The 25,090-nt window shown below is 37.3% G+C and overlaps 1 protein-coding gene across 1 annotated transcript in view; it reads right to left on the minus strand.

Annotated features, from left to right (window-relative positions):
- RYR2 (ryanodine receptor 2) overlaps nucleotides 1-25,090 on the minus strand; it is an 819,609-nt gene that overhangs the window by 467,684 nt on the left and 326,835 nt on the right. Inside the window, exons 6-10 of the mRNA XM_070364567.1 lie at nucleotides 15,545-15,619; nucleotides 12,585-12,663; nucleotides 9,527-9,639; nucleotides 810-909; nucleotides 7-103 (exon numbers count right to left, since the gene is read on the minus strand). Coding sequence (XP_070220668.1) covers nucleotides 7-103; nucleotides 810-909; nucleotides 9,527-9,639; nucleotides 12,585-12,663; nucleotides 15,545-15,619 — 464 coding nt within the window. The remainder of the gene's footprint in view (nucleotides 1-6; nucleotides 104-809; nucleotides 910-9,526; nucleotides 9,640-12,584; nucleotides 12,664-15,544; nucleotides 15,620-25,090) is intronic.

The following is a 25,090-nucleotide window of genomic DNA, read 5'->3' on the forward strand; positions in this document are numbered from 1 at the left end:
ACCAACCTCCGCTGCTCTTCACCGTGTTCTCCTGAAGGGACAGTGAGGCATTCATCCATGTGTCCATGAAGCAACCTGAGGACGTCACCACCAATCAGATACCCTAGAAGGATCGAAACGCAGTCACATTTGAATTGTCATCACTGGATATCGAAAGCTAAACAGATCATCTGATCTGATCTCCTATTTTCATAGACAGAGACACAGAAGTCTGGTAAGGAGTAAGTACTGAACTGAAATCACAGAGATGAGTGGGGTCACCTGCCTTCCACCCCTGAACCCTGGGTTTCCAAGTCCCACAGTCAGTGATATTCCCACTACTATACGTGACCTCAGCCTCATAAAAGCCTCCACTAAACATACAGGCCTGAATAGGCTCAGATTTAAACTTATGTAAGTGAGAATAAGCAGAACAAACTGATACATCCAGAGAAAACCCTGATGCCCAAGCATTGCTGTGATCCAGCACTAAGTCACACACCCTGAAGATAAGAAATCTTGACGTTAGCCTAACCAAGCAATACCCTGAGGCCAAAACATGGAGAAAATAACCCCTAGAAAGCTAGCGCTTAAAGTACACACAGGAATAAGCTAAAGTTGACAATAGCGTAAAAATAAGGAGAGCTAAATCTTAACACAAATTTCACTTTTAAGTAGCAATTGAAATAAGTTTCTTAAATGTCATGTATCTTCATTATAGAATATTTTGACACAAACAGCTCTAATTTATTTGCTCACTATCACAATTCCAAAGAAGACTCTCAACTCTGTATCAGGGACCAGACTCCTAATGGAAGTGGAGTCTTTACCTTGGGCTGCTTCACTTCCTGAGCTGATGGGGGCCACGCTCCAGAGGGTCTGCTGGAAAGCAGCATCCACGTGCAAGCTGCCGTTACCGTAAGACAAGTGCTGCAGTAGAGGCAAAAAGAGGCATCACTACAGGCTCTGGGCACATCTTAACATGCAAGTGTTTCTGGCCACTCTAACTGCACACTGCAGATTTGGAAATGTCCGCAGAGAACCTCTGCTTCAATCCTGTCAATGAAACATGAAGGGACTAGCAGAATGAAAGTTAAGAGTTTATATCTGACTTTGGGTATTTATCAGCTTCCTTCTAAGCATTACTACTCAAGTCGCCAATCGGAAAACATACAAAGTAAAGTAATAAAATAAATTTGTGAAAATGGACTACTCTGTTGTAAAGGCTTACTGTACAGACAGAGGGCACTTATCATTAAAACTACAATTAAAGTTTTACATATCACACCATGACAGTGTTTTGACAGTGGAGTAGGTGAAATCCATAGGACTGATATGTCTCAGTTTTACAGGGTCCTTTAGGAACATTTATCAATAATTTGACATAATAGCCATTAGATGGCAATACTTCCTAATAGGTATCAAAAATCAGGACAGTCAATGTCCTTCAAAATTCATTCATTTTAAATTTCAGATGTTCCTGCTTAAAATCAAATGTATTAAAAGATGGTCATATTTTACATCTTTAAGAGCCATAATTGATGAACTCTGAAATGATAAGTAAAGGAAAACAAAATTATGAGTACAATCAAATGCCTTGCTTATTTCATTAATCATTACCTGGCTACTGCTGGAACAACCACCTCTTCTCTCAGAGTCATCTCAGTAAACATCACCAACATTCCTATAATATTCCTGCAACATTTTTCAATTTTGACAACAGCTTAAGCTTTTAAAGATTTTAATTGCACTAGAACTTTTCCAGCAATCTGACTCTCCGAGTTAAATAAAGAGCAGCCACAGCATGAAAAGTCACACTGGTATATGTCACAGGTCCTTTTAATACCCAAAGGTCTCTTGTAAGTATACAAATATTTATTATATATATAATATTTATACTAAATATACTAAGTCACCAGGACAGATAGGTACTTCATTTTCTTTCTCTTAAAAACAAAACCAAAGAAATTTGTGACATTTGACATATATGTAATTATCTAGAAAGTAATTTTTTCAGTCAGTAAGATTAAGGGTGAATGCATCAGATTCAGCAATAACATGCTCTTACCCCTCACCCCACACCCTCCTATTCACCTGAACCTGTCACTCTTAAGCAAACTTTCAGCTGACATGCCTTTACTGAATTAATTTCTTCTCTGATATGTTAAAATTCTTTAACTGTTTACAAAGAAATCATATTCCAGCTGCTCCCACAAACAAGAAACATATATTTTCCTACATATCCTTCATCATACAACATTATCCTTTAGTGTATTTTTCTTTCTCCCTCTTGTAAGCTATCTGGCACAGGCTCACAACTGTATTCCTCGCATCCAGAAGGGTTATTAATAAAGAAGTAAGTGCAGAAGCCAATCAGACTTTTCAGATCAAAGTAGCATAAACTTTAAAGACTATATTTTAAATTGTTTCATAAACATTCTTATTTCAATGACCAAATCCAGAATAACAGCAAAATAATAGAAAAATACATACCAAAAAAACTCCATAAAACCGTATGGAATTTATCAAACCATCAGAAGATGATTCAAAATATCAATGCTTGTATTTTCACTTTTGAATTCAAGCGAAAGTTCATGCCACATTATAATACATAGATTTGTTCATTCATCCAGGTTCACTGAATATACTATGCATAAAGCATTGTGCTACATATTAATAGAACAAATTCCCCACCCTGAGGGTGCTTGCAATCTAGAACGAAAGGTAAAATATATGTACAAAATACTGTGAGTCAGTATTTTTAACACATTAGCTGAACTGTAATTACAGTGCTACAGGAACTGAGACATGAGACCACTTGGACCTGCCTAATCAGAACCGAGTCTATTGTCCTGGGCCTTGAGGACAGGTGGCGTTTCCACAGGAGAGACTGGATTCAGGAGCCAGTATGATCATTTCGCCTGAACCTCATATTGAAATACTTAGAGACGCTGTCTCCAACAGTTTGCACATACATTGAATTTGGGTATCTGTAGTCATAATGTTAATGTGCTAAGTGTAAATATACTAAAAATACCAAAACTTTTCTAACCTAGTTCGGAGATTTTCATTCCTAATATTCCAGAAACCTCATAGTTGGAAGTTGCCTGGGCTTTTTTTTTTTTTTTTTTTTTTTTTGGCCCTCTAAGCTCTAATAAGGGAAATAGGATGCAAAGAGGCAGAGATAAAGGAACGTAAGCACAGTAAAGAGTTTCATCTTTGGGGCATACAGCATATACTTAGAACCAGATTGAGACATATGCCTACAGACAAGGCAGGTGCCAGATCAAGGACCTTATTGGGAATAAGGAGCCACTGCAATGAAAAAATAATGGAGGAAGGAGTACTACAATGTAATTTTCAAATCATATCTAAGCCTGAAAGTCAAAGTGTTAATTGCTTAGTTGTGTCTGACTCTTTTTGCTACTCAATGGTCTGTCCATGGAATTCTCTAGGCAAGAATACTGGAGTCGGTAGACATTCCCTTCTCCAAGGGATCTTCCCAACACAGGGATCGAACTAGGGTCTCCTCCATTGCAGGCATGTTCTTTACCGTCTGAGCTACTAGGGAAGCCCAAGATACACAATAAATATAAGCATAAAAATAGGAAAATCTCAGCCTGTTGGAAAAATTTTTTTAAAAAGTCCTTAAGATCATATTACACCATTTCAAGTTATCTAAATAATGTCCACTCTTCTCAAAGAAATATTCTCTAGGCATAACTCTTTCGGATGCCTCTATTTAATTTTGCCACTTCACCAAGAAAGGGAAATCTGCATGAGAACCACACTGTTTGTGAATTCACAGGTCTGTGATGTTAAATATTCAGAAAGCAGTAACAGTTTCAGTAAGTAACACTAAGATGAGTTACCTTAAAGCAAAAACAGATGCCCAAGGTTGAAAGCACAGTTGGCCTTAGGCTGAAACATGTAGCTGCTCTCAAACGTACATACCCTCCAGGGCACTGGAGGGACTTGGGAGAGTCGTCTGCTCCCTTCTGTCACCCTGATTCGCATGTGACTCGTTCTCACAGACACACGAATCATCTGAGGAGCTTGCCCAAAAAAGGAAGATTTGGGGAATTTCCTTGGCAATTCAGTGGTTAAAACTTCACCTTCCAATGCAGGGGGGTGCAGGTTTGATTCCTGGTCTGGGAGCTACGATCCCATATGTCTCATGACCAAAAAAAGCAAAACAAAACAGAAGCAATACTGAAACAAAATCAATAAAGAATTTAAAAATGGTCTATATTTAAAATCTTACTAAAAAGACAAATTTGAATTCATGAGGTGGGGCCAGAGGGGCGGGAGGGGAGGGGGTTGGGCAGCCAAGGCCACTAATCCAAGAAGCAAGCTTTGAGTAACAAGACTTTGTATGATAGACGCACACAATCTCAGGCTTAGAGAAGATGCTATAAATCCCCTCCCAGGGGTTCTCAACCTGGACTCCACTTTGATACTTTCCGTTTCCTTTGTAATCCAGTGTATATATATTGTATGCATCTTTAAAGCTAAGGAGACAAGGAATATCTGACTGCCCAAAAGCTCCAAAGCACAAAAGTTTTTAAGAATATCCAAATTCAACCTTTATCTGAGGCCTTCATTCACTCATTTCTCTCTCATGAAGGGCCAGGCACTTGGGCCCTAGTGACATGACACTCTGGAAAAATGATCCTCCAGCGACAGGGAACACAAGTAAATAAGATGTATCACCCTTCAGACTTCATTTTGTTAATTCTGAGAAAAAAAAACTGAGAGACACAGTCTATGTTTTCATTACCTGTGCCACAGAGGAAAAAAAAAAAAAGGCGATTGCTGTCTCTCTAGCTATCAATATTTTTATGCAACTTGAGGCAACTCAGTAACCTATATAATCAAACCACCTAGCATTTCTTATCAGAAATAAAGAGGTTGGTATGAGAGAGGAAATTTTTATGAGCCTTAGAATAGCTTTCTTTTAAGCATTTTTCATCACTCTTTCGATTGTGAGGTTCTGCTTTTCGCAATTTACTTTTAGACAGTTGTTTGGTAATATTTTCATGGATTAAAAACAATCTGTTTCTATAGGTGACAGAGAAAATTATTCAAAAATCAATGTTTCAAATGAGAGCAATCCAATCCATGGGTTGAAAATTCATGTGCATACCAGGGTGGTTTTATCTCTAACACAAGCAAGAGTTGTTTTACATGCTTTACTTTATTTTGTGCAGTTTGAAATAGATTCACAGTAATAGCTATTTGATCATGTTTCCTCTCTTTTAAATTGTATTGTTCTCTTATAATTTAAGCTGCTTTGCTAAAGCCTTCTTTTAAAAAAAAGAAATCATTTCAATGGGGAAAAAGAATTCCACACCCCACCCCACACCCCTGCCTTGGATATTCCTAAAAAGAGGATGAAGGTATCATTTTTTATATTAAAATATGAAACAGCAAGCTTGGAAAAACACTATTTTGGATAAGGGGTTTACAATCTTTTCTGGAGATAAGACCCTTTATTCCTAGGAAATCCTGTAAGGAGGTTCAACCCTTTAAGCGGAAGGTGGAGCACCCCAGGAGAAGCCTGGGGCTCCAGGAGTCCAGCACAGTGCCCTCTTCCGTCCAAAGACAGAAGAGAGAGAAAAATCAGTCCTTCGATCAGTTTCAATTTACCATCCCAACGGATGTAACCTTGATTAGAGCAGCAAGTAAACAATTAGATAGTTTAACCTTAGCTTAACAATCACTGTTAGTGAAGGGAAATTAGACAAAGGCCAACTGACAGCAATGACTTAAAAAAAAAAATCAAGACTGGCAGTGTTTATTTTCAATGTGTGTGTTAGTCGCTCAGTCGTGTCCGACTCTTTGTGACGCCACGGACTGTAGCCCACCAGGCTCCTTTGTCCATGGGATTCTCCAGGCAAGAATACTGGAGTGGGTTGCCATTTCCTTTTCCAAAAAGGCTGATAAAAGTGTGTAAAATCAAGATGAAATTTATTTTCAGTAGTTAGTTATAACTGCTGTTTTCAGTCAAATTTCTCAACTAATTTTTAACCATATCAGAACCTTCTCAGTATATGACTCTTGCTTACACACAATAGACCTTTATTTAAAATAAACTGTTACATCAGAGTCTGTTTACTCTTCACTTACCCTCTTTCTCTTCTTCTGGTTAAATATCTGAAGTTCCTTTAACTATTCTTAATAGGTACAAATCTCCCAGGTAAATAATGATAACAATTTTTAGATGTGTCGTAGAGCTAAAAGTTTTGTCTGGATTAAGCATTCTATTCTCTTAATATCCCTGTGAATGGAGCTATTACCTGGATCCAAAAGATGAAGAAACAGAGAGTTTGAAGAGGTTATGTGACTGGCCCAAGCTCATGCTTATTGGGCTCTGTACTAACAAATAAGTGTGTGTATGTGAGAATATATGCAATCCATTTTCAGTTATTCAGTTTCAGTATGTGGATTATTTCAGCCCTACTGTTTATTCCAACGTCTTTTATTGCCTCACTTTTTACCCTTTCACTTGCTCCAGGTCCTTCTAACTAAGCACCATGTGGTCCTTGAATCCATGAACATAAGACTTCATATTCTTACTATAATCACCCACGTGGAAATGGCAGGTAATAATTAACTATGCCTAAATCCATTCAAACATCCCTCAGCATCTCTAACCTCAACTCGAACACTAAGTCTTAACAGTATTCTCCTTTAGTTCCATGGGCTTGGTCTGTTTTTTCACTACTTTTTCAAGGGCAGAAACCATGTGTAATATGTGGTTGTTCCTCTGGTTTCCATTATTATATGTGAGGTCCACAGAGATAATCACTAAAATTACTGACTTTGTCACCAAATGAAAGTAATTGAAATTTTAACAATCTGCTTGGTCAACTATCTGTAGTTTTTTGTTGTTTTTTTTTTTTTTTTTAAATTTACCTATGTTTTAATTGAAGGATAATTGCTTTAAATAATTGTATTGTTTTCTATCAAACCTCAACAGGAATCAGCCATAGGTATACCTATATCCCCTCCCTCTTGAATCTTTCTCCCATCTGCCTCCCCATCCCACGCCTCTAGTTGATACAGAGCCCCTGTTTGAGTTTCCTGAGCCATACAGCAAATTCCACTTGGCTATCTATTTTACATATGGTAATGTAAGTTTCCATGTTAGTCCGTCCATACATCTCACCCTCTCCTCCCCTCTCCCCAAATCCATAAGTCTGTTCTCTATGTCTGTTTCTCCATTGCTGCCCTGCAAATAAATTGTCCAGCACCATCTTTCTAGATTCCCTATATATGCATTAGCACACGATATTTATCTTTCTCTTTCTGAATATAAAAGTTTATCAGAGGGACAATCCTGGAAGTGCAGTGGTTGAGACTCCACCCTTCTATGCAGGGAATGCAGATTTAATTCCTGATTGGGGAACTAAGATCCTGCCTGAAGGGCAGTGTGGCCCCCCCAAAAATATATTCTTTTAAAGGGTTATGAGAAAAGGAGTTTAAATAAACTGGTTAAAATGTAGCTTGCTCTGTAAATGTAATTAGTCATGAAGTTCATTTATTTTCCAAGGTAACAGAAGGGGAACCTCATGCATTACAATTACTACCACTGTTTGTACAGTGGTCTTTAATTCCAAGAATGTTCAAATTTATCCTCTCATTGCTTCATCACAGTAACTGTGGTGTTAGGGATAACTGTCACCATTTTGCAATAAGGAAGCCAGAATTCATGGAACTATGTGATTCAAGAACTAGTGGTAGAATGGACACTTAAAAGCCCTGACCTCAGTGAGATTCTGAACTTTCTACTCCTTCTGTGCATACTGATGCCAGCCTGCCAAACTCTGCTCGGTAGTGGAAAGAACAAGCCGTACAGCAAAAACATGCACAAATAGAAATAGTTATGCACAAATAGAAATAATATATGTGCAGAATTTATAAAATCCCATGGACGGAGTAGCCTGGTAGGCTGCAGTCCATGGGGTCGCAAAGAGTCGGACATGACTGAGCGACTTCACTTTCACTTTTCACTTTCATGCATTGGAGAAGGAAATGGCAACCCACTCCAGTGTTTTTGCCTGGAGAGTCCCAGGGACAGCGGAGCCTGGTGGGCTGCCATCTATGGGGTCGCACAGAGTCAGACACGACTGAAGCGACTTAGCAGTAGCAGCAGCAGAATTTATATACTGAGAAGCAGGCATGAATTATTTTTATTACTGCTATTGGTTTCCAAGTAAAACGACAATTCGAAATGTCTACCTCCTGATCAAACTACATCACCATCACATACACAGCACAGGAACACAGCAAGGGCTTAATAGAAGATTATTTGACAAGCTGGCACACTTGCATGGTCCTAGAAATGTGCGTGGTGTCTGTTTCCACCTATACTGGTTAAAAAAAAATGAGAGGGATGCTCCAGGCCTCCCTTTAGCTCTGCATTATAGCTGCTGCATTTAATAGTTCCTGTCAGTTACATGAGGCCTCATTTCACCACTTCCCTGTCTTCCTCATTACTTCTTCCCTCAAAAGCAAGTAAAACTACATCCTTCCTCCTTAGCAATGTTTTGAAAATTGGAATTAATTGTGTTGGTTAGCAAAAACTTACTTAACCCACAAGACCCACTCTATTTAGAGCCTCATAGAGCCAAGCGGTACCAACTACTTTCTTAATTCAAAATCACACGCAAATATTTTGATTTAAGGAAATGGAAATAAACTCATGCTAACTGATAGAAAGTGTAATTGCAACAATGCTCTATTTCTGATTTTTGTTTCAGTCATCATACACTATGATGTCTGGGATTTTTTTATGTGGATGTTCATGTAGAGTTTATAATACCCCATTTTATATTTGTTTACTTTCACTTTAAAATAAAAAATATTTTGCCCTGGTATCTTATACACTTCCACTGATTGCAATCTTTTGTGAACTTCTGCATATGATTATTTTTACCAAAAATACAATTTACTAAATAAGTTAAATTAAATAGATATTGGCCTTACCACAAAAATAAAAAACACCTCCTCTGATTAAACATAAACTTCTTTCTTTAATCTTTCATTTCCAGCCCTTTTCCTCTGGAACAATGCAATGTCAGTGAGAGAATTAAACTGCATTTCGTTTATTTCTCCTTTCTTAGCATGACAAGGGTTTCTCCTATAATAATTTGCTTTCATAAATATCAAAATAGGTAATCACAGCCTCATTAATACAGCCTTCTCTTTGGGCACAAAATAACGTCTATGGAATTTCAAATTCCTGATTGGATTGCGTTTATTGCTATTAATAAAATACTCCAAGAACAGTCTCTATCAATGTCATGAATATACATATCCAGGGCATGAGGGAAGTCTGTGTAAATAATCCTGCTAAGCCACATTTTCACACATCACATCATTCCCTTTACTTATGGAGTTATTTATAACTCATCAAATAGAAATACAGGTTTGTTTCTACGCAATTTTCCTAGATACTGGCAATCTCAGCTTTAAAGGGATCATTTTATTGACCTGTCGCTTATCTGATTCCCAAGTACACGATCTCACTTTCCACACTTACCAGGTACCTTTCAGAGGACACGCTCACTAAGATGAGGTCATCTCCAACCCGCACTTTTTCTCCTTCTGAGCGCTGCTTAGAGGCAGGATGAATGATCCACCAACAAGCTTCACCTGCACAGTGATTGACAAGTGAAACACAAGGAAGGGCCTCTGAGTTTAAAACTTGATGTTCTTGGCCAGTGACTCCAAAATAAAAGAGGGAAATGAAATAAATCTTCAAAATTAGTCTCCTGAAAATAAAACTGTCCTGTTTACACAAACTTTAGAAATTTGAAATTGAATGCAAATTCACCTCACAGACCATGCAAATCAAAAGAATTAGGACAAATTAGCTTTAGAATCTAAAAAAGAGTGAATATATGCTTAAATGATTCAGTGTGCTGCACACCCGAAACTAACACAACATTGCAAATCAACTGTACTTCAGTAAAAATTTAAAAGGAAGAAAGGAAGGGAGGGAAGAAGGGAGGGAGACACAGTGACATGCAAAGATTCTTCTCACAGAAAGTGACTGTGACATTTGGGGAAGTGTGGGGTCTCTTTCTCCCACGAAGAACTGCTTTGAAGGGATATTTATTTATGCCAACATAAGACCAAATTCACCAGCCACACTGATCCAACTTCGTTCCTTAGACAATCACATGTCATTAAGCAGCTCACATGGCTCCTTCCAATTATATCCAGTTTTTTTACCATATGATTTTCAAAAGGATTTGGGGTTTTGTTATGTGACAGTTATATTGTGATAATTAAAAAGCTTCTAATTTGGGTGGATAGTGATTCAAAATGAGCACAAATATTGTCACTTAAGTTTTACTAACTACCCTATGCCTTATTTTAAAATGTAGTAGTTTCTATTAATCTAGAAGTAAGATAGAAGAGAATTCTACAGAATTGTCTGGGATACATTATAAAAAGATACATTATTAAGCTATCTGAGTAAACATAAAATTAAATAATTTCTTCTAGAACAAGTCAAGCATAAGCCTCATGAACCGTGTAACCATTCTCCATTCTTCGGTCCCATCACCAAGGATACAAGTGTAAGCACGCAATTCTTCAATCTGTTCATGGCTATTTTTAAACCTAAATATAAGTTCTATTGCAAAATGAGAATAGTTTTAGTAATGCATTTGTGCTTGTGTGCTAAGTCACTTCAGACGTGTCCGACTCTTTGAGACCCTATCAACTGTAATCCACCAGGCTCCTCTGTCCATAAGATTCTCCAGGCAAGAATACTGGAGTGGGTAAGCCAAGCCCTCCTCCTGGGTATCTTTCTGAGCTAGGGATCAAATCCACGCCTCTTACATCTCCTGCATTGGGAGGTGGGGTTTTTTTTTTTTTTTTTTGTTGTTGTTGTTGTTTTTTTACCACTAGTGCTACCTGGGAAGCCCCATCTAATAATTATCACTCTCTTTCTCTGTGCCTCCAACTATTATTTCTCCGTAACACTTATGTTTAGGTTTTTTGTTTGTTTATTTGTTTTTTACTAATTACCAAATGCCAGAATGTAAATTCTACAATAGTAAGGCATTTGTATGTTTTATTTACTAGGGCTTTGTCAGCTCCTACTAGCATTTTGGAGGCATTTGCTGAATATTTTCTTACACAAACCAGTCTTACTTGACTGTCACCTTGCAGAATTCCATATCTTCATTCACTCAATTCACATTTTTAGAGTTGTAGGAAGTTTTTCATTCGTTCACTCAAACATTGATAAAGCACATGCTTTGTCAACCACTGCTTTAGTAGCTGGAGATATATCAACAAATATGGGAAAAAATGTATCTGCCTTATGAGTTTCATTCTGATTGAGGCAGGCACACAACAAACAAGAAATATAGTAAATAGTTTGGTAATTCACAATTAGTACAGAGTTACAGGGAAAATAAAGTAGCATAAGGGAATTAGGGCACAGAGACGAAGATGGCCTTGTTTGGTGAGTTTCACTATTATATAATAGTATCAATGAATGAAAACAAGTTATAGATCATGCACATGGTTTTACTTGTTTTGAGAGAGAGAACTGAGGACGTTTTTCCACATAACTATGTGCGGAAGTAATTACGGTGAAAAAACTAAAAAAAAAAAACCAAAACACAGAGGAATGGCTGAGAATATATAGAATTAAATAAAAATGAGAGGAATATATTTATCTTTTTGGTGCCTGGGATTCTCAGAATTCCCTGTATAAGGTGATGTGTTTGTCTATTAAAAAGTTAATTAGGTTGGTAAATAGAACTTTATTTTATCCATTTGTTATTGGTCACATTTTTAGAGTATGGGAAAGTATTTCAAAAAGGAGGGCAGGTGTGAGTTTCATGTCACCTATAAAAGCAACAACCTGATACAAGTTGATCTATTTCCTTCCATTCCTTTTTCTACTTGGTCCTTAATCTTTAATTCCAAAGGCAGACATGCTCATTGTAAAAAATAAAAGAATCAAATCATACAGAGGTGGATATAGTGTAAAGTCTTTAGAGCACTGAGAAGAAAAACACAATAAAATCTATACTCTCGTATTTTGAGTCTTCAAAAGGATAAATATACTAATATATGTAAATAAATAAATAAATAAATAAATAAATATATATATATATATATAGTTTGATGACCCTTTTCGTTTTCTGTCTTTTTGGTTGAATGTTGACACCGATTATGTTGTATTTGCACACTTAAAAATGTTTTTAAGATGAAATATAAAATAAAGAAATATGCAATAATACTTTACAAACTAATCAGTGCACCTTAATATGGTTATCAGACAGCAGAGCATGTTGTTAAGTACTGTTTTCCTACCCAACTCCATCAAAAGAATAAAGTTTAAAGTCTAGTTTGCAAATCAAGATAATTATGTCGGGATGACCTTCCAACAGAAACAGTGCACATTTCCTCCTTCTAATAAAACCCTTCCATAGTTAATCACTGGTTTCATCCTGAAACCGTTCCTAAGAATATCCAGCCAATACATCTTCCATCAGGTCTCATGATGTCTCCCAATCCAGTTCCTGCCATGCTCTTCTGAACACAGCTTCATTGCAGACCAAGGTGCTCACCTGTTGTATCCTCTTGCAAGCCAACATCAAAAGCCAGCTTATCAGTTGAAGACCGAGAGGTGGACAGGCAGCACAGATACTAAAAGACACAGAATCAGTAGTTGTCACTAAACATATCCCGTTCTTTCCAAGTCTAATTCTGAGCACTTAGCATTCACTGGGAGCAATGTTCTAGAGGAAATGTGGGGTTTTTTTCCCACTCAGAAAAATATTGCAGAAATATGTCCTGTAGACAAAACAAGATGAGTAACTGGGGATATGTCTCTACATCTCTCACTTTGTGTGATATTCATGATCATAAGCAAAAGAACAACCTGATCTGTCAGAAATCTTTATTTCAAGCAGAAATTTGAACACTATTCACTTTTATCTTCTAGTTTTATTTTCAAATTTTTAAACTCTTTAAAATTCATCTAGAATTGATCGTGGCATGTAGCATATTCCTCACTGCAATGAGGCTTTATTGGGTGTATACCTATGTGTGCTTACCCAGGAAGAATGCAACTCTGCCCAACACCATCATCTCTGACTCCTCTCCCTGCCTCAAGTTTTCCTAACTGGATATTCTTGGACATAAAGTTTAGGATCATTTTTCTGGCCAACTCCCCTACTCCCATGCTAACCTCAAAATCTACACTAAGTGCTACAAGACTGAGAACACAGAGATGAATCTAGTATGAGCTCAAGATACACTGTCATCTACCCCAACCAAGTGCAGTGCTTGAAAGAACAGGAACTATGCCGACAGGACTCAGGAACAGCTCTGGGGATTAGGCCAGCCCAGACTTCCAGAATCACTGGATAAGTAATGCAAGACCTAGACAATCCCTACAATGGAAAAGGGTCCACCCAACTCAGTGGGTGTCTGTGAGTGTAAGGAGGCAGGTGATAAATGGATTGGGGATAGAAGTCAAGTGGAATTTGGTGCCATGAGGGTGTAAATTCAATGAACCAGGAGAATCTGTTCCCTGACTGTAAACCACTGACTCCCAAAGATATAGAAAAGATGCTTCAAAGGTCCTCAAACATATTCCTAGCTAGTTAGGAGTAGGAGTCTAATCATAAGACATTGTGGTCTCTGAGGTTTACAGACTTTAGATCTAGGCATATTAAATATCAATGTTAATTTGAGGAAAAGTACCAATATTGTAATACTGACTTCCTGGGGGAAAAAAAATGTACAGTGATCCCTATTAAAGTGTTCTGTGATATTTTCCAATAATATTACAGTACCAGGCTCTGGAGTTGTTAATGTACATTCTCTCTTCCTTAAATGTTCACTGCAACTGCTAGGTACAGACTATAATTATTCAACTAAATGTTAATTAAATTTTATATGGCAAAGACTAGTCTTTCTTACTATATCTAGCACCCAGAACAGTATCTAGCACACAAGAGGTGCTGAATAATATTTACTGACTGAATGAGTAAAATTTTCAGTTGCATTTACAGGCTTAGAGAGGTTCAGCAAGGTACCCAAAGGAGTATAGCATATAGGAAAGTAAGCCTGAACCCAGATCTACCAACCATGTTTAGGCTCTTTCCCATCTACTATGTATAGAGAGGGTAGTTATTTAAAAACAGACTCTCATATTTATTATTTTATGTGTTCTGATTCCTGAAAGTGAAGTTCTTCCCATGGAGTTTTAATGTATGAGTGCTATATGCAAAAATGCTATTTTTATACATTTGTCTTGTATCCAGTCACTTGAAGTGTTTTCCTTTATTTTACTTCATATCTTAATAAGTCAGCCAAGATTTCCAGAACAATGTTAGACAGCATATTCTTGGAGTTTGTTTTTGTTTTGTCAAGAATGGACTTAGTGTTTGACAATTAACTATGAAGTTGGCCATTGATTTAACACAAATATTTTCCTCATCACTGAGGAAATAACCATCAATGATCAATTTTTATTAGGAATTGGTAGTTTTATTAAAAACTTGTTTCATACCTGTTAAGATGATCACATTTTTCTCATCTTACTTACTAATGTGATGTAGGCCATTAATAGCAATGACATTATTAAGTCATCATTAAAATCATATCTATACTTTTCCTATACTTCTCTTCCTGTACTTTTCAATTCCATTAACCAGATTTTTCATATCAGTATTCCTGATGATAAAGACATGATTTTTTTTCTGTTTTGAGGGGTATTGCTATAGAGACTATGCTTAAGTTTTTGCTCAAAAACAGTCTACATATTTAGGGAATTATCTCCTTCTTAAAAGTAGTGATTATTTTATATTTCTAAGTACTGGACTATCATGTAGTCACTAAAATAAATCTGATAAAAATTTAAATAACATAGATAGTACTTGTACTGTGACAATATGTTAAAAAAAAAACCTGTATAAAATTTGGTTATGTAACAAGATATCAGTTATACAAAAAAATTAAGAAAATATTGAAAATTTTTAAACAGTTCCCAAGAATTTTCTGTCATTGGTGTGATCATGAAGATTTCATTCTTCTGTAATTTCCAAATCTTACAGAATGAATATGTATTGTTTGTACAACTTAATAAAGCTTTCAAAAGAAGAGAATGCTTATATATTTTATAATACTTTAGACCTATAAGAATATATATACACACATATATAAATGATAATGAGTAAACTGTATCTGAGAGGAACCCAGTAGATAAATGGATAACTGGGTGTAAGAAGGAGCTGATATGGGAAAAAAAAGAAACTCTCCTCCTAAACCTAGTCTTTCAAAATAAGATACAAAGACAGAAGTCATACAGTGATAGAATGTATGGTCCTTAAAGGCCCTCTAAGCGAACCATCATATTATAAATGAGAAAATAAACAGTGTTCAAATATATTAAAAAACACATACAATTCAAGCTTATTAAAGCCATCAATGAAATGGGATTACCAAATATTTCTTTGCCCTGTATGCACAAATAGATCAGCATGACCATAGGGGAGATGAAGTCTCCACATGTACTCACCATGCCACTGTAGGAATGCCGCAGCAGTATTGCATGACCGTAGAGGAGCGTTCGGTGGCCACCACCTTGAGCAGTCTGCATAGAGCAAAGAAAGAGTCCGCAAAGAAAAAAAAAAAAAAAGTAAACTTAACTAAGTGTATAAAATGCTCTCCTCTTCACATGAATAGTTTAATGGGAATAAAATAAGAGCTAGTGCAAATGTAGTAGAGAATCCTCTTCCCAATGCAGGATAAATGTAAGGGAAATGGGTTTGATTTCTGGGACAGGAAGATTCCCTGGAGGAGGAAATGGCAGTCCACTCCAGTATTCTTGCCTGGAAAATTCCACAGAAAGAGGAGTCTGGTGGGCTACAGTTCATGGGGCTGCAAAGAGACAGATATGACTGAGCATGCATGCACACAGATGAGCAAAGTGCTATGCAAAGAATCCTTAAATTGGGACAAAGCTACCAAGGGAGTAGCTGGGGGTGGGGGAGGGGAGAGCTAGCAGTTTAATTAGTTCTTGAAGAATGAACCTGAGTTCAAAAATATCGTGATTTGTAATTACTGATTCCCAGTTGTTTATTGTCTGTATTTCCCATTACACTCTGGTCCATGTTGAATAGGGACTATGGTACTTCGGGCACCACGGGATCTCAGGTACTTTGCAAAATGCCTGGTACATAGAAAGGACTAAATAAGCATTTCTTCAATGACTAAGTCTGATTAAAACACAAAGATCATCGAATGAATCTTCAGGCCTAAAAACCTTTCCTACCTTCCAAATGTTTCTAAGAAAAACATCCAAATTCCTTTATATGAGATAGAAGGTGGGTGCTCACTCATTCAGTCATGTCCAACACTTTGTGACCCCCATCGACTGCAGCTTGCCAGGCTCCTCTGTCCATGGAATTCTCCAGGCAAGAGTATTGGAGTGAGTAGCCATTCCCTTCTCCAGGGGATCTTCCCAACCCAGGTATCGAACCAAGGTCACCTGCGTTACAGGCAGATTCTTCACCGTCTGAACTACCAGGGAACCCCACATGAGATAGAAGAGTGCTTCTCAAATTCTAGCATGCTTAAAAATCAGCTGGAGAGCTTGTGAAAACACAGAACCCTTGGCGTGTCCCTGAGATTCTGCTCCAGTAGGTCTGGGATAAACACAGAGACACTGCATTTCAAAAATTTCCCAGTGGTGCAGGTACTATTGTTTTGGGGACAACATTGAGTAGCATAAGCATCAAGGACATTCAGCCCTTTCTAACCTTGCCCCCAAATCCCTTTGTGCTCCAAAGAGACACGCTTTCCCTGCCCTGAGCTTTCTTGCTGCTCTCAACACAATACCAGCGGCATGTGTGGATAAGTGCCTTAAAAAACAACCGCAGAGTATTAAGAAAGAGGAAGAGACACCCTGATTGAAGGACTGGGTCACAGATCAGGTTAAGATCATGGGAAGTAGAGAACATTATACTAAGGAGTTTTTACCTGTTTCTATAGGGAAAAGAGATCTTTAAGGATGAGTATGAAGATACTGACTTAAACATACCTGTGGTGGATTCATTTCAATATTTGGCAAAACCAACACAATATTGTGAAGTTTAAAAATAAAATAAAATTAAAAAAAAATAAAAATAAAAAATGGCTAAAAGGAAAAAAAAAAAAACACAAAATTCAGGTAAAAAGATGAAAATAAAGCTCACCTAAATTCCTGAGGAAATCACTCTCAATATTTTTTATCTTATAATCTTTTTTTCTCTATCTACATGTCAAAATAAAAATGCAACTGTATAAGAAACACTTTAATAAAATGCAGTTAAAAAAAAAGTACAGAAGAAAGCACTTTAATATTCAATATCATTATACCTTTTTTACTAAAAATATATCTCCTTCCTATTATTTCAATTAATTTCTTCTTCAAATTTATTTTTTTATTGAAGGATAATTGCTTTAAAGAATTTTGTTGCTTTCTGTCAAACTTCAACATGAATCAGCCATAAGTATACATATATCCCTGACCTTTTGAACCTCCGTCTCATCTCCCTCCCCACCCCACCCCTCTAGGTTGAAACAGAACCCTTGATTGAGTTTCCTGAGCCATACAGCAAATTCCCTTGGGCTATCTCTTTTACATATGGTAATGTAAGTTTCCATTCTACTCTTTCCATACATTTCACCCTCTCCTCCCCTCTCCCCATGTCCATAAGTCTATTCTCTATGTCTGTTTCTTCATTGTTGCCCTGTAAATAAATTCTTCAGAACCATTTTCCTACATTCCATACATGTGCATTAGAATACAATATTTATCTTTCTTTTTTGGACTCACTTCATTCTGTATAATAGATTCTGTGTTCATTCACCTCATCAGAACTGACCCAAATGTGTTCCTTTCTTTGGCTGAGTAATACTCCATTGTGTATATGTACCAGACTTGTTTATGTATTCATCTATTGATGGACTTCTAGGTTGCTTCCATGTTCCAGCTATTGTAAATACTGCTGCAGTCAACAATGGGATACACATGTCTCTTTCAATGTTGGTTTCCTCAGGGTATTTGCCTAGGAGTGGGACTGCTGGGTCATATGGTGGTTTTATTCCTAGTTTTCTAAGGAATCTCCCTCCATACCCTCTTTCATAGTTGCTGCTGCTGCTGCCGCCAAGTCGCTTCAGTCGTGTCCGACTCTGTGCGACTCCATAGGGATTCTCCAGGCAAGAACACTGGAGTGGGTTGCCATTTCCTTCTCCAATGCATGAAAGTGGAAAGTGAAAGTGAAGTCACTCAGTCGTGTCTGACTCTTAGCGACCCCATGGACTGCAGCCTACCAGGCTCCTCCATCCATGGGATTTTCCCGGCAACAGTACTGGAGTGGGGTGCCATTGCCTTCTTCCTCTTTCATAGTGGCTGTTATCAATTTACATTCCCACCAACAGTTCAAGAGCGTTCCCTTTTCTCCACACCCTCTCCAGCATTTATTGTTTGTAGACTTTTTGATGAGGGCCACTCTGACTGGTGTGAGGTGATATCTCATTGTGGTTTTGATTTGCGTTTCTCTAATAATGAGCAACGTTGAGCATCTTTTCATGTGTTTGTTAGCCATCTGTATGTCTTCTTTGGAGAAATGTCTGTTTAGGTCTTTTTCCCACTTTTTGATTGGGTTGTTTGCTTTCCTGCTATTGAGTTGTATGAACTGCTTGTATATTTTGGAAATTACTTCTTTGTCGGTTGTTTCATTTGTTATTATTTTCTCCCATTCTGAGGGTTGTCTTTTCACCTTGCTTAGAGTTTCCTTTGCTGTGCAAAAGCTTTTAAGTTTAATCAGGTCCCACTTGTTTACTTTTGTTTTTATTTCCATTACTATAGGAGGTGGGTCATAGAGGATCTCGCTTTGATTTACGTCATCAAGTGGTCTGCCTATGTTTTCCTCTAAGAGTTTTATAGTGTCTGGTCTTACATTTAGGTCTTTAACCATTTTGAGTTTATCTCTGTGTATGGTGTTAGGAAGTGTTCTAATCTCATTCTTTTACATGTAGCTGTCCAGTTTTCCCAGCACCATTTATTGAAGAGGCTGTCTTTGCTCCCTTGTATATTCTTGCCTCCTTTTTCAAAAATAAGGTACCCATAGGTGCATGGGCTTATTCCTGGGCTTTCTATTTTGTTCCATTGGTCTATATTTCTGTTTTTATGCCAGTACCATACTGTCTTGATGACTATAGCTTTGTAGTACAAGCTGAAATCAGGAAGGTTGAGTCCTTCAGCTCCATTTTTCTTTCTCAAGACTGCCTTGGCTATTCAGGGTCTTTTGTGTTTCCATATGAATTATGAAATTTTTTGTTCTAGTTCTGTGAAAAATGCATTGGTAATTTGATACGGATAGCACTGAATCTGTAGATTGTGTTTGATAGTATAGTCATTTTCAGAACATTGATTCTTCCTACCCAGGAACATGGAATATCTCTCCATCTGTTTATGTTGTCTTTGATTTCTTTCATCAGTGTCTTATAATTTTCTCTGCATGGTTCTTTTGTCTCCTTAGGTAAGTTTATTCCTAGATATTAAATTCTTTGTGTTAATGGTGAATGGGATTGATTTCTTAATTTCTCTTTCTGATTTTTCCATTGTTAGTATATAGAAAAGGAAGTGATTTCTGTGTATTGATTTTGTATCATGCTACTTTGCTAGATTCACTGATTAGCTCTAGTAATTTTCTAATACTATCTTTAAGGTTTTCTATGTACAGTATTATCTATACTATCTACAAACAGTGAGAGCTTTACTTCTTCTTTTCTGATCTGGATTCCTTTTATTTCTTTTTCTTCTAGGTTTGCTGCATTTAATTTCTTAAAATAACTTTATTTATAGATTATGCTTAAAACACTTCCAAACCATTTAAAAACTGATATTAAAAGGCATTAAAATTATCAGAAAAACTGTTTTATCAAAAAATGAAAATAACTTCATGCCCTGAATGAGAAAGGGAAAAATCGACTTTGCAAAATTACATTCCTACTAAGAATGAGGACCTGTTTAGAGAGTACTTTAATTTTCTATAATACTTTTGATTTATTGTGGCCAAGAAAAATTGATTTACCTTGTCTGATCTGTACTACTCGATAGGACCTTACCTTTTCCTATCATATATATGTTCCAGAGCTACAGATCCAGTTGACATTTAATGACACTACACAGTCAAGGTACTTTGACTTGTCTTCTTGACCAAAACAAGGTATTTCTAAATGAAGAACAAGGCTTCAGGTTTAATTAGAATAGCATTGAGTGCTCTTTTTTCTATAAAGCTTCGCTATGCACTTCATATATTCATATGTACGTATAAACTGTGCTGTGCTTAGTGACTCAGTCATGTCCATGTCTTTGTGACCCCAAGGAACTGTAGCCTGCCAGGATCCTCTGTTCATGGGGATTCTCCAGTTAAGTATACTGGAGTGGGTTGCCATGCCCTCCTCCAGGGGATCTTCCCAACCCAGGGATCAAACCTAGGTCTCCCTCATTGAATGCAAATTCTTTACCATCTGAGCCACCAAGGAAGAGCATGAATACTGGAGTGGGTAGCCTATCCCTTCTCTAGTGGATCTTCCTCACCCAGGAATCAAACTGGGGTCTCCTGAATTGCAGATGGATTCTTTACCAACTGAAGGTATAGGTTAGCCACTCCATATTTTTAAAATATATGTGTATAATATAGTTGCTTATTAACATATCTAATGCAATTGCTGTTTTAAAATAATTTAACTTATTAAGTATATAACATCTATATATTTTGAGGTTTCCCATTTTAATAATATTTTCTGGACAAAAATGCTGTGCTAATCAGTTTAGCTCATTTCTTGCAATTCCAGGCTTTTGTTATTCAAGAGGTCTTTTTTTAAAAAAAAAATCAGACTCTACAGGTGAACTTTTCTATATTCCTTGACTGTTATAAAACACGATTTCAGAAGAAACACAAGGAGATCTTAAAAAGAGCTTACTGCTTAGGTAATACTAAGCTATTCAACTAAAGTTTAAAACAATAGACAACAACAAAAAGAAATCCGCCTTAGAGCACTTTCATAGCACTCAGATACTAAAGCAGAGAAGCTTTTACGTTTTGGCTTCAAACACAAATAATAATAGCTGGGCAAAGAGTGGTTCCAGGGAGAAAAACAAGTATCTCTAAGGGGAAGCCTATACATCACCTGAAAATCAGTTTCATGCAAACGTGAACACTACTAACTAGATAGGAGCAGCACAGAATTGCTGATCTTGGCATTTGGTCCATCTGCAGGTCTCTAGCAGCAGAAACTAGGCAAACATGCCTGCCATCTTCAATAATGAATCATATAACAGATTCACAGGATGATTATAATAATTAATGAGAAATCTGGCTTCAGTGCAAAATCAATATGCCTGACTAAGCCAGTTGACCACTGTCAAGATAGCCACTTAGCATCGGATGGCCAGCATGTGATGGTGACTTAATGAAAAGTCTCCAGAGGGAAGAGACCAGGACCAGGACAATTCAGTTCAGTTCATTTCAGTGGCTCAGTCGTGTCTGACTCTTTGTAACCCGTGGACTGCAGCACGCCAGGCTACCCTGTCTGTCACCAACTCCCGGAGTTTACTCAAACTCATTTCCATTGAATCAGTGATGCTATCCAACAACCATCTCATCCTCTGTCGTTCCCTTCTCCTCTGACCTTCAATCCTTCCCAGCATCAGGGTCTTTTCAAATGAGTCAGTTCTTCACATCAGGTGACTAAAGTATTGGAGTTTCAGCTTCAGTATCAGTCCTTCCAACGAATATTGAGGACTGATTTCCTTTAGGATGGACTGGCTGGATCCCTTTGTTGTCCAAGGGACTCTCAAGAGTCTTCTCCAACACCACAGTTTAAAAGCATAAACTCTTCAGCACTCAGCCCTCTTCATAGTCCAACTCTCACATCCATACATGACTACTAGAAAAAGCATAGTTTTGACTAAATGAACCATTGTTGGCAAGGAAATGTTTCTGCCTTTTAATATGCTGTCTAAGTTGGTCATAACTTTCTTTCCAAGGAGCAAGCATCCTTTAATTTCATGGCTGCAGTCACCATCTGCAGTAATTTTGGAGCCCCCAAAAAAAGAAAGTCTGTCACTGTTTCCATCATTTCCCTATCTATTTGCCATGAAGTGATGGGACCAGATGCCATGATCATAATTTTCTGAATGTTGAGTTTTAAGCCAACTTCTTCAATCTCCTCTTTCAGTTTCATCAGGAGGCTCTTTAGTTCTTCTTCTCGTCTGCCATAATGGTGGTGTCATCTGCATATCTGAGGTTATTGATATTTCTCCCAGCAATCTTGATTTCAGTTTGAGCTTCATCCAGTCCAGCACTTCTCATGATGTAGTCTGCATATAAGTTAAATAAGCAGGGTGACAATATGCAGCCTTGACATACTCCTTTCCTGATGTGGAACCAGTCTGTTATTCCATGTCCAGTTCTAACTGTTGCTTCTTGACCTCCTTTCTCAGGAGGCAGATCAGGTGGTCTGGTATTCCCATCTCTTGAAGAACTTTCCACAGTTTGTTGTGATCAACACAGTCAAAGGCTTTGGCATAGTCAATAAAGCAAGAGTAAATGTATTTGGACCTCTCTTGCTTTTATGATGATCCAACAGATGTTGGCAATTTAATCTCTGGTTCCTCTTTGCAGCCAAAGATGAAGAAGCTCTATACAGTCAGCAAAAACAAGACCAGGAACTGACTGTCGCTCAGATGATGAACTCCTTATTGCCAAATTCAGACTTAAATTGAAGAAAGCAAGGAAAACCACTAGACCATTCAGGTATGACCTAAATCAAATCCCTTATGAATATACACTGGAAGTGACAAATAAATTCAAGGGATTAGATCTGATGGACAGACTGCCTGAAGAACTATGGACAGAGGTTGGTAACACTGTACAGGAGACAGTGATCAAGACCATCCCCAAGAAATGAAAAAGGCAAAATGATTGTCTGAGGAGGACTTACAAACACCTATGCTATGCAATGAGGAGAAGCAAAAGGCAAAGGAGCAAAGAAAAGATATCCCATTTGAATGCCGAGTTCCAAAGAACAGCAAGGAGAGAGATAAGAAAGCCTTCCTCAGTGATCAATGGCAAAGAGATAGAGGAAAACAATAGAATGGGAAACACTAGAGATCTCTTCAAGAAAATTAGAGATACCAAGGGAACATTTCATGCAAAGATGGGCACAATAAAGGACAGAAATGGTATGGACCTAACAGAAGCAAAAGATATTAAGAAGAGGTGGTAAGAATACACAGAAGAACTATACAAAAAAGATATTCATGACTCAGATAACCACGATGGTGTGATCACTCACCTAGAGCCAGATATCCTGGAGTGGGCCTTAGGAAGCATCACTGTGAACAAAACTAGTGGAGGTGAAGGAATTCAAGCTGAGCTATTTCAAACCCTAAAAGATGATGCTATGAAAGTGCTGCACTCAATATGTCAGCAAATTTGGAAAACTTGGCAGTGGCCACAGGACTGGAAAAGGTCAGTTTTCATTCCAATCCCAAAGAAAGACAATGCCAAAGAGTGCTCAAATTACTACACAATCGCACTCATCTCACACCCTAGCAAAGTAATTCTCAAAATTCTCCAAGACAGGCTTCAACAGTACATGAACCATGAACTTCCAGATCTTCAAGCTGGATTTAGAAAAGGCAGAGGAACCAGGACCAGGACAGTACTAACTCATCACTGTTCAGTGCCAACCAGCAGAAATAGCTCCTGTTACAAGGAAGCATCTGGCTGGTTCTAGGAAGTTATTAACAGTGTGTGTCCAGGTCTGAAACCCAAAGCCAAGTCATGATTGAAAAGTGAAAGTTGAATAAAATTTAGCATCCTTTTCCTTGTAAGTGGCTTAAATTAACTATAGTTGAATGCATATGCCTTCACTCAGTTAAATTCTAACCTTTCTAGATGATTCAATGCAGGTATAAAAATAAGTCATTGGGTTAAAAGACCTTGCAATTAAAAGAAATCACAGCCTAACTAAATTATTTTAGGTATGCCACCTGGTTTAAACTAAATGGACATCATTTTTCTATTGGCATTGATTTTTGTATGAATCTACACATGAAAGAACTTGAGGTACATGCTTCAGGGAACTATCCCATTCACCATCCTCCAAGGAAGCATAGATATGAAACTGACAAGATATTTGGATAGGGGTGAGATGGTATTAATAAAATGAGTACAATAAATGCAGATTTAGTGAGCAAAACTGCTAATTTTTAAAAAACCAAACCCAAATTTATTATTAATATTTGCAAAGAGAGAACATATTCATGTTTCCCACTATTGATGACATTTTCCAACCAAATCCTTCGTTTCATGATTTTCATTGAGCAGTTCATGTCTTCTCTTTGCAAGGTAATAATATTTTTTACTGAAAAATAATAGATGGAACTATTTGAAATTCTAGAAAATGTTTTGGGTCCTTGTTGACAGGGACTTCAAATAAAGACTGTGCTCTGTCATTCTATTGAAACTGTTAAATTCTTAAGGCTAATGAATAGATCTATGTGTCAGTACAATGCCCCTCTTTACAGTTTGGTTAAATAAGAATGTAACTCCACAGACAGACACAGATACTTTGCTTTCTTTTTTTCTAAGGAACCATTTAAACCTACATTCAGAATTTTAATTTCATACTTCTCAGAGTTTCCATCTTTTGAAGTGATATTCTTTTAACACCTCAAAATACATGAAGCCTTCATTACCTGAACACAACTTCTCTATACATTGTTCCTCAGCTTTTAAGAAATAAAAAATAAATTTTGTTAAAGTTCTAGGGAAATGTGGTAGGTATATAAAAATGAAAACATTTCTACATTTTGTCTCAAACAACATTCTGCTGTTCCACTTTTCCCCTACATGTGTCCTTCAATGATATGACCATGGATTTTACTCTACAATTTTAGTTTGTCTCTTTTTAAAATGTTTTCATTTTTCTAATTTGATAGAGGAATAAAAAGAAGCTGAGGGGCTCCCCTGGTGGCTCAGTGGTAAAGAATCTGCCTGCT

The sequence above is a fragment of the Bos mutus genome, chromosome 28, assembly GCF_027580195.1.
Source record: "Bos mutus isolate GX-2022 chromosome 28, NWIPB_WYAK_1.1, whole genome shotgun sequence".
Taxonomy (NCBI): Eukaryota; Metazoa; Chordata; class Mammalia; order Artiodactyla; family Bovidae; genus Bos; species Bos mutus.